Source organism: Culicoides brevitarsis, chromosome 2, assembly GCF_036172545.1.
Source record: "Culicoides brevitarsis isolate CSIRO-B50_1 chromosome 2, AGI_CSIRO_Cbre_v1, whole genome shotgun sequence".
Taxonomy (NCBI): domain Eukaryota; kingdom Metazoa; phylum Arthropoda; class Insecta; order Diptera; family Ceratopogonidae; genus Culicoides; species Culicoides brevitarsis.
Window position 1 is genome coordinate 20,933,817 of NC_087086.1, and position 14,499 is coordinate 20,948,315.

The 14,499-nt window shown below is 31.4% G+C and overlaps 4 protein-coding genes across 4 annotated transcripts in view; 3 read left to right on the forward strand and 1 right to left on the reverse strand.

Annotated features, from left to right (window-relative positions):
- LOC134828722 (roundabout homolog 2) overlaps window positions 1-1,946 on the forward strand; it is a 55,528-nt gene extending 53,582 nt beyond the window's left edge. Inside the window, exons 10-12 of the mRNA XM_063841707.1 lie at window positions 92-187; window positions 259-826; window positions 1,229-1,946. Coding sequence (XP_063697777.1) covers window positions 92-187; window positions 259-826; window positions 1,229-1,946 — 1,382 coding nt within the window. The remainder of the gene's footprint in view (window positions 1-91; window positions 188-258; window positions 827-1,228) is intronic.
- Window positions 1,947-9,833: 7,887 nt separating this feature from the next.
- LOC134828724 (general odorant-binding protein 56d-like) lies at window positions 9,834-10,217 on the forward strand. The gene has a single exon (XM_063841710.1). The coding sequence runs from the start codon at window positions 9,834-9,836 to the stop codon at window positions 10,215-10,217; it is 384 nt and encodes a 127-aa protein (XP_063697780.1).
- A 669-nt stretch (window positions 10,218-10,886) lies between these two features.
- Window positions 10,887-11,579, reverse strand: LOC134830287 (mite group 2 allergen Lep d 2-like). The gene is made up of 2 exons (XM_063843715.1): window positions 11,140-11,579; window positions 10,887-11,064 (listed from the first exon to the last, which is right to left on the reverse strand). The coding sequence occupies exons 1-2, from the start codon at window positions 11,527-11,529 to the stop codon at window positions 10,981-10,983; spliced, it is 474 nt and encodes a 157-aa protein (XP_063699785.1). The 5' UTR covers window positions 11,530-11,579; the 3' UTR covers window positions 10,887-10,980.
- A 2,481-nt stretch (window positions 11,580-14,060) lies between these two features.
- LOC134828725 (uncharacterized) lies at window positions 14,061-14,490 on the forward strand. Its single transcript, XM_063841711.1, has 2 exons — window positions 14,061-14,228; window positions 14,281-14,490. The coding sequence occupies exons 1-2, from the start codon at window positions 14,061-14,063 to the stop codon at window positions 14,488-14,490; spliced, it is 378 nt and encodes a 125-aa protein (XP_063697781.1).
- Window positions 14,491-14,499: the final 9 nt, after the last annotated feature.

The window sequence follows — 14,499 nt, forward strand, 5'->3', positions numbered from 1 at the left end:
ACATGATTCATGTTTTTCATAATCAATTTTTCTATCTGCCGCTGTGTTGTTCTGCGAGTCTATAGTAATAATATTGTTCTTTCCTGCACAGTTCCGAGCATGGCACCATCTAACATGGAAGCGCTATTATTAAATTCATCCGCCGTCTACCTGAAATGGAAGCCACCACCAATCGAATCACATCACGGTACTATAAGCAAAACATTTTTACGGTTTTTACATATTTTTTACATCTATCTGTCGCTCTTTTTTTTGCAGGTCTTTTGAAAAATTATCATATCATCGTGCGTGGCTTAGATACCCGAATGAATTATTCGAAAATTTTAACGAACGTTACGATAGAAGCACAATCACCTACATTATTGTTGGCCAATTTAACGGAAGGTGTGACATATACCGTGAGTGTGGCTGCAGCCAATGATGCTGGATTGGGACCGTTTAGCAGTCCGAGTGTTTTGAGTATCGATCCCGTGACCAAGAGTTTAGATAAAACTATAAGATATCCGATCAACCACACGCGAATGGATGATTTCTTGACGCAACCGTGGTTCATTGGGCTTCTTGGACTCATTTTAGCCATCATGATGTTGTCTTTCGGTGCCATGGTCTTCGTGAAACGCAAACATATGATTATGAAACAAGCGGCTTTGACAAGCATGAGAGCAACGAACAGCAATGGCGTGTTAAAGGTCAATACACTTCCCAGTGCCGACGGTTTTTGGTTGGATCCTTCTTCGATTGTATGGCGGCCAGGCAGCAAAGAAGTTATTCCGGACTATGCACCAGTTTGTGGACAAGATACGCTTCCTGTGGAACAGAGAACAAGGTACGTTTTTATTTTATTTAGAATTTTTTGTGTTAGGCCAATCCAAATAAAATTCAAAAATAAGATTTAAATGTTTTCAAATGAAATAGAGGGAAAATTGGAAAATAATTTAAAGCTGAAAGAAAATGACTTTATTGAAATTTTGTTCAAATATTATATTACTAGAGCAAAAAGTGATTTTTAATTTTTTTTTTAACAAACAATGGTATTAAAAATTCTTTACATTTCTCATATTTTTTCTTATATTTTAAAAATTTATTTTAGAAAACTTAATAAAAGTGCTCAATTATTTTTAGTCTTCTAGAGTAGAGCAACGAACTAAATTTTTAAGTTTTATTTGTAGCAGCCTCATTTTATTTCGCGAATTTTTTATCTAATCAATTATTATTTTTTGGAATGCAGAATTGAATACAGCGAATACCCCGCTGAATATGCCGAAGTCTCGAACACATCTGTGTCATTCCGCAACACAAACAGTTATTCGCCCGCTCCATATGCTACAAGTAGCATAATCGGAAGCAATAGACTATTATTAAATAGTGATAACCAACAACAGCAGCAACAGCAACAACAATTGCTATTGCAACACCAACAGCAACAAAACGAAGCATATCATTTGTATCTAAATGCACAACAACAGCAACAGCAACAAATTCTACAACAAAATAACTTTTATAATCGTAGCATTCATTCCGACTCGTATTTTAATCCACGCGAGAAAATCACAATCACTGAAAATAAATTGGCAAATACATTTAATCCAAATGGGTCGTCCGTGCCTCATACTCCCCTATTGGGCACCATGCGTCGCACAAGACTCAAGTTCGGTCGTTATCCCAGCAATACGTCGGACGCAGGCAGCGATTATAGTGATCATCGTGACGAACAACTTTACGTGAAGGTAGGTGAAACGACGCCACCAATTAACTGGCAAAATACGCGAGGCAGTGCTGGCAATAGCAGCAACAACAGCAGCAACACTAGTCATAACAACAACACGGCATCGAATAATAATAGCAAATTATTGAAAGATCCCGACATTATTTACGCGCCATCAACCACCGTCAATCGAAATGTGATAAGTTATTTGAGCAAAAAGGACTTCCGTGATGACGTATAGTTGATGATCGGCAGTAGTGCATCGGATCTTTCATCTGTGTAAATATCAAAAGACTGACTAAGACTTTCTTTAGCTTCCCCTCCAAAATAAAAAAAATGCATTTCCTTTTTTGTAAATAAAGACAAAAAAAAATACGCATATCAAAAATGTGTCAATTACTTCTCCATACCTACCAATATTATTATTATTAACCACAAACAAGTAAAATATCGGTGATTGTACAATATTCGAAAAAATAAATAGTGAATACTTGCTCAAAAATGAAACATTAAAGTATCCCAAAAAATTAAAAAAAAAAAGAATTAAGCTGCCATATTTTTTTGTACAAAATTGCCAAATATTTGTATAATATTGATGCATCATATCATTAACGTTTCAAAAATTTCTTTGCTATTGTTCTGAACTTTTATGAATAAATTGTAATATTTTTAAAAATTCAGAAATAATTGCATAAGAAAAGGCAAAAATTTAAAAACCATTAAAATAACTTGTCAAAAATAAATTTTCCTTTTAATTTTATAAACACAATACTATAGAAAATGTATACAACATAAACTACATATGAAACATAAATATAATCTTCTTATCCGCTTTACGTAACTTATACAGAAAAATAACGAAGCATAACTAGGATGACAAATTCTCTCGAATACTTAAAACATTCTCTTATCAGAGATGCATCAACTTTCTTTTTAGTATTATTATTTTTCATTTTATATCACCACATCATACATATATATAAATGTGTGTATAGTTTGTCTAGAAACATAATGAAGATTATATGAAACATGAAGTGAAGCCCTTAGGATAATTATAATTAATAATTAAAGTCTAACATTATTAAAATCTTTATCATCAACGTGGATTAAAAGTATGTGAGATATTATATATAAAAATTATAAAATGAAATGTAGTTTATATATTTTCAAGCAGCTTTAAGAATGTTGTAGGTTATCTTTTTGAACGAAAAAAAAATACTCGAAATTAATTTATATTATTATAAATTGTAATAAAAACATAATTTGAACAAAAATTGTTTATGAAATGGTACATATTTATTAATTATTATTATTACCTATATGAAAATAATGAAAAAATTGAATGTAAATTATTATACATATTAATTAATAAGAATATATAATATAATTAATACATACGAGAGTCATGTGAATAAATAACAACAATAATTAAAAATAAATTATTACAATAAATAACGAAAAATAATAAAATTTGCGCTTTTATTTATTGTTTCCAATGCGACGCAATTCAGGTTAAGTATCTCCATTTTATTTTCCTACAATATTTCCTACCACAGGGATCAGATGTTCGTGTATAAGTTCAAGTTTAGATGATTATATTATTTATTATATGTACCTACTTGCAATCATTATTATTATTACTTGCGTTCACTCTTTTTTCTTGTGTGCAGCCCTTTTTTGTGCCATACCGATGGAAGAAGACGAAGTTTTTCGTGTCTTTTGCTCCGTATACGGTCGAACAATATTTTCACTGTAAATACATCTAGGAAAGGAAGACGACGTCGACAACGACGAGAAGGAACAAAAGAAAAGGAATTCAGAATAGATAATTCAAAGCTGGTAAAGTGCTGCTCATTTTCTTGCATTGTAAGGATGAATTATAATAGCTGGTAAATAATCATAAAAATCAACGAGAAATTATATTACGGAAAAAGTGTATGCAAGTAATAAGGGAAAAAAACGAGAAGAAGTGCTTCTCTTGTCTGAGAAGAATCTCAAGATGATTTTCTTACTTCATATTTTTTTTTGCTGTGTGTTATTGTTTGAATCACAATGCAACAAAAATAAAATAATTGGTTCTCAAAATGTCGTTGCTTCAAATTTACTTTGAAATTTTAGAAAAAAAAAATTCGAAATGCTTTTTCACTAATACCCACTAATATCACGATTTTTCACGAAATATCTAAATTTGAAGATTTTTTTTATCGACAGATAAAATTTTAAATTTAAACATTTGAATGAAAAATATTAGGTAATAAAAAAAATATTTAAATAGTTAAAATATTCTCAAAAATATATTTAATAATGTTAAAATACTTAAAAAAAAGTTTTCCGAAATTGAAAATTGTTTTAAAAAATTTATTAATAAAAAACCAAAAACTGATATTTATAAATTTAAATTTAAAATTAATTTTGGCTTGTGACGAAAAAATATATACTTAATAATTTTTTAATCAATTTTGTCGCAAGGTATTTAGGTATATACAATTCCTTGCAGTAAAATGCGAAAGTACTTAGTTCATACATTTTCCAAGACTTACAACAAATTGACTCTCAGACAGGTAGGCACTGTTTCTAAACAACTGTCATTTAATTATAATTAACAAGTTTCTTCGCTTCATAGAACTTTGTATTTAATTTACAAGAATGTATGTTGTACTAACAACCTGAAACAAAAAAAAATATTTTTATTTTTTGGTTACAAACTCTAATAAAATATTAGTTGACAAATTGTAAAACTGCACATGATTGGAACATAAATTGGATTTTTCGTGCGCACCTAACACCTTCAGAATATCAATTTGCGAACAATTTATAAATATTTCTTCGATGTGGCTGCTACCGATTGGTTTTAGATGCTGGAAAAAGAAAAGTACAACATGGTACACTTTTTTTCTTATCATCGTTTATTTCCTTTATTGAGCAACAACAACTCCACAACGAGCAATCACAATGCTTGTTCAATTTTTGCCACACAATAACATCAAGTTGAATATTTTGACATAAATTTTGTGTGTTATTCTCTTTCAATATTACTTTTTTTTGCTGTGAGCGGCACCCAGAAACTTAAATAATATACGTACATATAAAAAACATGTCACATTGTGTTGAAAATCCTCACAATTTTCCTTTCTCGTGCCTATACATCTCGTGAGTTGAGTATAATGGAACCAAGTGTGAATGTTTTTGCCAGATGGAATGAAAAAAAGTAGAAAAAATATTAGAAAAACTGAGTAGTATGTGTAAATATGGTGGTTGTGTTGTTATGATTTAATGTTGGTTCGTCTTGTGTTTGCTCATGAAGGTGAGCAGCACACAAAATAAAAAATTATCGTACAAAATTCAAGTTTATTCTATGTTTTCCTCTGATTTTCCATTGGAATTTTCTTTGCAGGGCATTTCTTAGTTCAAGCAAGGTAAAGTATCGCACGTGACGATATAATTTTAGCTAAGATGGAGCACCATCTGGTCCGCAAACGAGGTTTCATAAAACACGTTCTTTTCTCTGGAAAAATAAATATCGATTATAGAAAGTTTCCTAACGAAATCTTGTGTAATTATTGACAACTTTACAAGTCTCAGTTCAAAGCAAATACAGGGAACGAGAATTAAAAGCATTCGTTCAAAAAGCTTGACCGCATTTATATAGTTTTTTTTAGAAGGTTTTTCACGAATTTTTTTTAAATTTAACTTTCTTCAAAAGAACTTTTTTATTTTTCATAAAGTTTTTCCTAATTTTCTCACGGTTTTTCTTAAAAGCCAGACCTACATGTGAACTTAAATAGTTTAAGTTTCCCAAAAGTTTGGAACACATGGCAAGATTCACACGGACACACGGACGGACGGACAGACAAAATCACTTTTAAGTAAATTTTGAAGAAATACAGAAAAAAAAGTTTGAAGAAAATGGCCTGAACATCGATGATCAGACAAAAAATAACACAGACATTAAAACAACAATATTAATAAAAATTTTCTGCTTTTCTTTTCTTTTTTTTCAACTAGTGCAGTAATTGTAAGTGTAACATAACCTGATGATGTTATTTTTCGTGCAAAAAAAGAAGAAAGAAAGAGAGTATCCAAGCGCAGAAGTGCTCTTAATATATGTACCGCTTTACTTGCACTTCATTTATCATGATATACTTAAGTTTGATAAAAACAAGGGGAAAATCTACCTTTGCCATACCTATACACTTCAACTTGTAATGATAACGTTTATTATTATTATCATCATCAGAAGTAAGTAAGACAATATTTTGTTATTTTTTTTTGTTTTTCCCTCATCCGCCGAGAAGGAAGAGAAAAAACAACAGCAACCGCCGAAAAAAAAAGTACACATGTGTTGTCTGGATTACATCATGTTCATCATCATCATCATTCAGACAAATATTATTACAAGCGGCTAGCATTAGAGATGTGCTTGCAAAAATCAACACAACGAGGTATGGGAAGGACATCAACTACAATGAATATCCAGAAATAGAAGAGATGAATTATTTAAAGGTGTATTTCAAAACAAGTGCGAGTGTATGAATAATTGGGTAACGAACCGTCATTTGCACTTTTTCTCTAGTGTTCTGGAATCTGTAATGGTACAAATCTAAAAGGGGAGTTTAATATTAAACATATTTCGTGATTCTGAATTTAATTCGCATGATTTTTAATGGAACAAAAAGAAGATTGTTTGCAAAATTGTCCGACGTTACAAACATGCCACTCTTTAATTGACTTTAAATTAACTTTTTTAACAATGTAGTCGTTTTTTTGATGAAGGCACAATGGATTTTTGTATTGTTGTCAACGCACCTTAATTGTATTACACTAATTTAATTCATTTAAACCAATAACCACTCAGAATATTGCATTTTTAATCGAAAAATAATAGCATCAAGAGAATTTTTTTCATACACATATTTCAAAGTGGATGGAATAACATTAAAAGCGTCGGTAACCGATTAGTTTTACGTAGAAAAGATACATTTCTCAAAATTTAAAAAATAAGAAAAAAAGATGATGCAAATGAAACTTAATAGTTTTGTCTGATTTTCTCTACACGAGTGAAACAAGGAAAAAATGAAAAAAAAAACAAATGTCTCGTCGGTGTTTGTTCTTTCAGCACTTTTACTAATTTTTATAAAGAAATTGATTTAAATTTTGATATTCTAAAAAACTCAATTATTTTTTTCACTTTTTCAAAAAAACAGTTTTTTTGTTGTTCTAATTTTTTTGTACAAAGCTAAAATATAATTTTTAAATAATATTTAATTTATAAAAAAATATTATATTTTTAATTTTCTAGGGAAAAATTATTAAAAACTTCAATTTTCCAAATTTGTCACCTAAAAAATTTATTTTATTTTCTCATGACTTCTTGAAATTATTCCCCGGGATTTTGGATATTTTAGACAAAAAATTTGATTTAAAACGAAGAAACCAAATTTTATTATAAAATCTTTCAATTCGATTCATATTTTTGTTCTAAAGTACCGGCACAGCCCTCGAAAGTGAACAAAAAAGAGCTCCACCAATTAAGCTACGTAAATGTACACTACAATATCTGTCTACCTGTCTGTTGTCCCCAGCAATAAATTGACAATCGTTTGTTTTTAACAAATTTGATTAAAAAGTAATCTAACCATCATATCGATACGCACTAAAATTCTGTCTCCCTCACGTTGCATCATCGGAAAAATTGAACAGACACACTGGATAAACATAATAATAATCATAATTTTGATATGCTGATGAAGTGCATGATGATGCGACTAATTTTCAACTAAATTAAGCTTTTAATATGCCTATTATTATGTGATGTGAGTGCGTAAATTTGCCGTACCAACTAACGAACGTAAATAAAAGCACGGAGTTAAATCCATTTTTGGATGATGATATGTGACGGAAAATGTACGAGGAAGACAATAGCGGACACACAGAGAAGGTATTAATCAATATTTCAGTATTTTAAGCCAACAACGACATGCACGAGAACAAAAACGGGGAACGGTTGTTATTACAGGTGTTTTATCGTAAAATGGCAGTTCTCTAAAAAAACTTTATCTTTTTCAGAAATTTTGACATTCATTTATTCAAAAGTTCCAAACAACTTAGGCTTTCATGATTTTTTCAAAGTAGCATTTTCCATTTTCCCAGTTGATTGTTTTGGGGTCAGTGGATTTACTGATGGTGCATGCCTTGAGTGTCGCATCGATTTTGGCGATCAAAGCAGGATCATTGTTGGCAGTAGCAACAAATGCAGTTCTATTAAGGTTGCCCTTGGTATCAGCGAAGCCAGTGTTGGAGCAGAAACAGAAGAAAAAGGACTGCAAAAAAAAAAGTTAATTTCTAGAAAAAAAAAATGCCAAAAAAATTAGGAAACCTTTGCATTGGCACTGGTAGAAGCAAATTTCTTGTTTTGAATATCCGTTTCTTCAGCAGCGGTAATGGGATGTTTAGCCTTGCATTCAGCCGCTACAGTTCCGGGATCCTTTTGACCAGCAACGGCGGCAATGATGGCCAAAGCAGCAATTAAGCACAAAAATTTCATTTTTGAAAAGTTTTAAAATGTATCTGACGTTTTGGTAAAGAGAATTTTGGAAGAAAACTGATGTCGAGTAAGTATGACACGGGAATATTTATACTGAAATCGAAATAATTAACAAGATGTAATTCAATTGTTTCAAAATGGTGGTCAACTAGAAAGTTTTTTATCAATAGTCCATTGTTTAATTTTTTGCTTAACTTTATTAAAAAGATACTAAAGAAGTCCTTGACCTTCCGAATTATTTTTTATTTTAAAAAATTATCTCAAATTATCTTTAAAATAAATTTAAGTCCTTGACCTTTTTCGAATTAACAATATTTTTTGAATATTTTAGAGTTTTTGTGGTATTAAAAAATTTCATGATTTAAAATTTGAAAAATTTCAAAAAACTATTTGCTTAAAAAAAAATTCTAAAAATAAATGTCAAAAAAAAAATAATTTTTTTTTTATTTTGGAGATTTTTCATGTAAAATTTTGATTTTCAACTTTAAAAAAAATAAAATATTAAAAAATTTTTGAAAATTTTAAAAAATTTTTTTGTTTTTAACTTTTTTTTTTATTTTGCCCCATTGGATTTTCAACATAAAAAAAATTTAGAAGGTAAATAAAATTTTGTGGGCAACATAAATTTAGAAATAAAATTTGACCGATCAAAAAACATTAAATACCATAATTAATTTTGTTATTTTAAATTTCCCTCAAAATAGGATGAAAATTTTCGATTGCATTCCAATCAAATAATTGAATAATTTTAGCAAATATTTTGACAATTAGAGCCTTGAAACAATTGAACACATATTGACACACGATTAAATATCCATTAGTTTTATCTCTTAATGCAACGACTTCCATGCCCCAACAAAGGACTTGTCATGTTTTGACAAAATGCATCCTAGCGAAATAATTTTATTCAGAAGCCTTTTATTGCTGGTGTTAACAAAACTTGGCAAAAAACGATAGTTGGACACAGAATGAAATCATCTCGAGCTCTCTGGAGAGACGTGTGTTGTGTATCCTTCATCACCGTCTGTCACTAGTTACCATGTAAAATGTATGTAAATTTATTTTCTGTGTTTATTTTTGTCCAAAAAAGCAGTAACAGTTTACGTAAATACATTTTCTTCGTCCTAGCAAATTTCCAAAACCATCTGCATATTGATACTTGTTACCTGGATGACATGTTGCCAGTGTAGGTGACCATCGTATCGGAATTAATGCTATTATTTTGGACATAAAAGCAAATGCATTTACTTCAAAACACGACTGGGAGTGAATTTTATTATTTGCAATCTAGCTCATATGCATTCCCATCACAACCACCTTTGTTGTCATAAGCTAATGAAGCCTCTGTGCTCCCGTTCCACGTGAATCTGCAAGTATTTCAAAACAAACTTTTCATAAATGACAAAAATTTGGTAAAAAGTTTTGACCTTGAAACTAAAATAGCTTTCAACAAAACTACTATTTGACCAATTTGACTTTTCATGCGTAAAAATGTCATTCTGTGAATTAAATTTAATGAGAACTCGTCCGTAGTTATCAATGAACTGCGATTTAGGATAGTCCAAAAAGTGTGATTCTACTACAATGAAGGCAATTATATTTGCACTTTTATTCGTTTTCATTTTAGGAATCGCTAATTGTTATGACATCGCTCGTGTGACGCCAATTTACGAAGGATGCAAGTCCCAATTTCCATCCATAGAAAAATTTCCAACAATCCCAGAGATGATGGCCACCACTTTTGAAACGTCCAATCCTCAAATAAAATGCTTCATACATTGCATCATCGAAACGGCCGGAGAGGTAGATGCCACTGGAAATCTAGTTGTAGCCGGTTTGAAGAGCATGGGATGGGGTGACGAAACCAAAATTTCAGCAGCAGCTAACGAATGCATTGGAATCAAGGGTATAGACAAATGTGACACTTCGTATCAGCAATACGGGTGTTTTATGATGAAAATGATGTAAAACCACGTCTCTTAATTGACTGAGCAAGGAATTTTCCTAAGTACACATGAGAGTTATAGCGAGCCGGATTAAGTATTAAATTGTAGTAAAACAACAATACGAAATTTATTGTCATATAATTTTCCCAGAAACACGGCAAAGTGCATTTAATGTCGTGCATATTGATAAATTACAAAAATATTGAAGCGTGAAATGCGATTGGACATTCGGCATGACCATTTTTGTTTTAAATATTAAATAATTTATTAGACGTATGCACGCATTTGACCGCAACTTTTGCATCAGAATGTGTTTTCGCAGTCGAGACAGTCATTAACCGAGAGATAAATTTTGGTTGAAAGTTTACGCTCCTACCAAAAAAAACTTATTCGGAAAACGCTCAAATGGATTTTTAAATTATTGCCACTGAAGATTTTTAAATTTTTTTTACGAGATCGAAAAGCATTTTTTGATAAATACAGCTTAACCGCATTTCAGATTTTCCCAATTTTTCTATTTTTTATTATTTTTAATTAAAATTTTAAAATAAAGCTAAATTTATTTCGAACTTTTTGTCCTAAAATTAACAGATAGCGGAGTGACAGACGAACCTTTAGCTCGACATTATTTAAAACAATTTTGAAATGCGATAAAAATACCATAAATTGTCACCTCCCATTAACAAAGGCATTTTTCACTCAAAATATTTTTATATTTATTGGTTTAATTTTCGTAATTATAGTTATATTTTGACGTTTAACCATCGCTTGGCCACAACTCGTTTTCACTTTCTGATGTGGATTCGAATTAAAGCACAGCATTTAACTTGGTCTCCGCTCTTAAAACCCCATTTTACGTCATACATACGCTGTGACGAAAAAAATAATAAAAATAAATAAATTTAATGAGTTTGGCGATAACGAATTGCTCATTTGCTACTTACAACTGGTACTTTTTTGTCAATATCAATGGAGTAAGTGTAACTTTGTTGGACATCTTTTGCCACGGGACATTGAGTATTGGCACAACCGTCTTTTGCCAAGCCCTGCCATTCGAGATCACCTTCAGGACTGGCCCAGTAAACGTCGTTTTCAACTGTATCAACTGCTACGCTCGAAACAAAGTCAACTTCCAATGCCACTTTTTTGCCCCGCTTAATTTTGCAGGGATATTCGGAGCAAGGAGAAATCCGGACCGCCGTTACATTGCAATTATAGTGATCCGGAACGTTATCGTCTTCGCCAACAGTCTTGGTGCACTCATTGAACTCGTAATTTTCGCAATAAATGCTGCCAACAATGGCAAATAACAAAATTACAGCAAATTTTTGCATTATTTAAAAGTTTAACGTCTTGATCGCTTGAAAGTAGATCAATGAATAACAAACGTAAGGCTGATAAGAAGAACTTGAAGAGAGAATACGAGAGAAAAAAGGGCAAAGGTCTTAAAAAATTTTTGTCGTATTTCAAGAAACTACAGAGATTATAAAGAGATTATGTTCATTCATGCTTGCTTGCAGTAAACAACCACTTGTCATACACACACTTCAAACGCCAAAGGACTCTCGAAATCGAACATTGACCACATCCTTTCAAAATGCTCCTTCTTTCGGTGACCAATCAACATGTTTAACAAGATTTTGGTAATTTGATTGATTTTGTACGTGACATAAAAGGCCCACATGAAATCTGATTAACATCCATTTGCGATTAAAATGAACAACCAACACGAAAATCTCGTTTGTGTACACAAAGATGCACTTTGAACCCATCATGCAAGAACGAGAGGAATGCTTTTAAAATTTATATGAAGCAGTAGCGGGATAAAATGTCTTGAGGCATCTTAACATTTTTACTATTTTTTTCTTAAAAAACATCTTCAGGTGAAATAATTTGATATTTTCGTTTTCTACTCCTCAGATTTTTTTTTATAATTTTTTTTTTTTTGTATTAAATTTTTGATTTTTTATAACGATGATTTTATAAATTAAATTATTTAAATAATTTTTTAAACCCATTTAAACTAAATTGAAGAACATTCATTTTAAATTTCCCAAAATAGAAATTTAAAAAAATAATTAATCGGGCAAGATCTTTATTTTTTTTCATTAAAATTTTAATAGCGGAATGATTCTTTTTTGTATAATTTTAATTAAATTTGCAAATTTTCCGGGTTTGAATTAAAAAGCCCAAAAATTATATGTACACAAAAAATGCAAGTCCGGCACTGCATGGGTACCATAAGGTAAGCAATGAATATTACAAGATGGGAATATCGGATATTTGAATGCTAATAAATCATTGTGGGTGATGCTGTTGTTATTGTTATTATTATTATGTGACACAGTTTGAAAGGAGTTATTGTGGTAAGTACAACTGATTTTGTGTCCTTATTGACGTAAGAAGGAAAGCACTCGTCCAAATATTTATCTTATGTCCCTTTTCCAGCAAAGGTCAAGCCAGGTACTTTCTATCATCCAAAATTTACTGCAAAAACAGTTTCAAGTCAAAGTTATTGCATCGTAAACATCGAGTAAAAGTCAGACATGCTGACAATGCATTCCCCCCTTTTTTAATTGATTGAACAATTGGGAATTGTGCACTAATGGCTCGGCATGGAGGCACACGGTAAACAATTAATGTCAAATGACACACGATTACTTCTTTAAAATGTAATTAAGCATGCAAAAAGTGTTTCCATTTGCTGAAAAGACACGCACACAGATAAATGCCAGATAACAACACTAAAAGCACTGCATCAAGATATGAATACTGATTAAAACACGCATCATTTTCACTCATTCTACGTGGTTTTTCCGCATAACTCCGTATGCCGACTCGGGAAATTTTCATGTTTTCTCACGTTCCTTTTATGCTTTTGATGCTCTTGCTTGCATGTGTGCGTCCCCATGATTGTGTATCATATTGTGTGATCTCTTATCACGAAAATGTGTGCCACGTACTACGAGCAGAGAGTGCATTTGCCGACTTTGAGACTGTGTTTATTAATACGTTCATTGCCGGAGTATTAGATGGAAAATAAATTGAAAATCATAGAAAATTCCAATGCCGGTTTACGATAGAAAAGTTAATTAATAAATTCCAAGCGCCTTCTTTTCATGGTCGGTCGAGCCTAGGAGGAGAATATTGCGATTATAATTGAATATGAAATTAATATGGTTTTTCTGGGGAAAACCAAGGTTGCATAAATTAGTGCACTGACTTTGAACAGATGACTCATTCACGTTAGATTTGGAAAATTATACAAAAAATTTAATAGATAAACAAATAATCACAACCATTGAACAGGTTTCTCACTTATTTTGCAAATTTTAAAATTTCGAATCCAAAATTAGGTCCAAGAAAATACCAAAATAAGCAATTAAAAAAAGTTTGAAGTGATCTCTGTAAGAATGTCTTTTTTTTGTAAAAAATTTAATACATGTGTGTTTAAGGTATCCCTTACAGAGTTTAGTTTTCGAGGTAAATGCTGATTTTTGAAATTTAAAGGACACAAACTTGAATTTTTGGGGTAATATGTTTTTGAAATTTAAAAATTTTCAAAATAAGTGAGAACCCTCATACAAAATGCAAGTTTAATGTCAACAAATTTAAATTGAATTTCATCGGTCCAGCTTAAATAAACCGTGTAATTACCGAAAATTCAACAAGCGTTTCGTTAGTTAAATAGAAACTTCAACCAAGACAAGGTTAAAATCACATGCTCGTTTTTTATCACTCAATCAATTTGGCAAATTGACTAATTTGCGTCAGGAAATTCGAGTATAAAACTGCTGAAAATCAGAAGTCATAGCATCACATCAGTTAAAGTAGTCCAAACTAACAATTCTAGCAACTTCCAAAAATGAAATTCCTCTTAGTTTGCTTTATGGCATTGGCTGCCTCTGTTTCCGCCAAAATGGTTGATGACGCCAAAATCAAGGAATGTGCGGCCAACAATAAAATAACGGATTTGTCATTGGTGCAAAAGATGATGGCTCCCGGATTCACTACAACTAGCAAAGATGAGAAGGTGAGTTACGGTAAAAAAAAATTAGATTCTAAAATTAAAAAAAAACTTTCAGTGTTTCGGATTGTGCGTCGGAATGGCAAGTGGATGTTTGAGTGCCGACGGAACTCTTATGCCTGGTCACGAGGCCGATGCTCCCGAAGGTATTGACAAAGCTAAAATCGCCGCAGCAGCTGCTGAATGCGTCAAAATGACCGATGCTGATCCATGTGAACAAGCATACAAACAATGGACTTGCTTGATGGATAAAGCAAAGAAAATGTAAAAGACATCC

What these genes read in the sequence shown, in the direction of transcription:
- LOC134830287 (XM_063843715.1), bottom strand. Translation starts at nt 11,529, where the DNA reads ATGCAAAAATTTGCTGTAATTTTGTTATTTGCCATTGTTGGCAGCATT. An exon ending in TTGACAAAAAAGTACCAGTT is followed by an intron (nt 11,065 to 11,139) that starts GTAAGTAGCAAA and finishes TTTTCGTCACAG; the next exon opens with CGTATGTATGACGTAAAATG.
- LOC134828725 (XM_063841711.1), top strand. Translation starts at nt 14,061, where the DNA reads ATGAAATTCCTCTTAGTTTGCTTTATGGCATTGGCTGCCTCTGTTTCC. An exon ending in CAACTAGCAAAGATGAGAAG is followed by an intron (nt 14,229 to 14,280) that starts GTGAGTTACGGT and finishes AAAAACTTTCAG; the next exon opens with TGTTTCGGATTGTGCGTCGG.
- LOC134828724 (XM_063841710.1), top strand. Translation starts at nt 9,834, where the DNA reads ATGAAGGCAATTATATTTGCACTTTTATTCGTTTTCATTTTAGGAATC.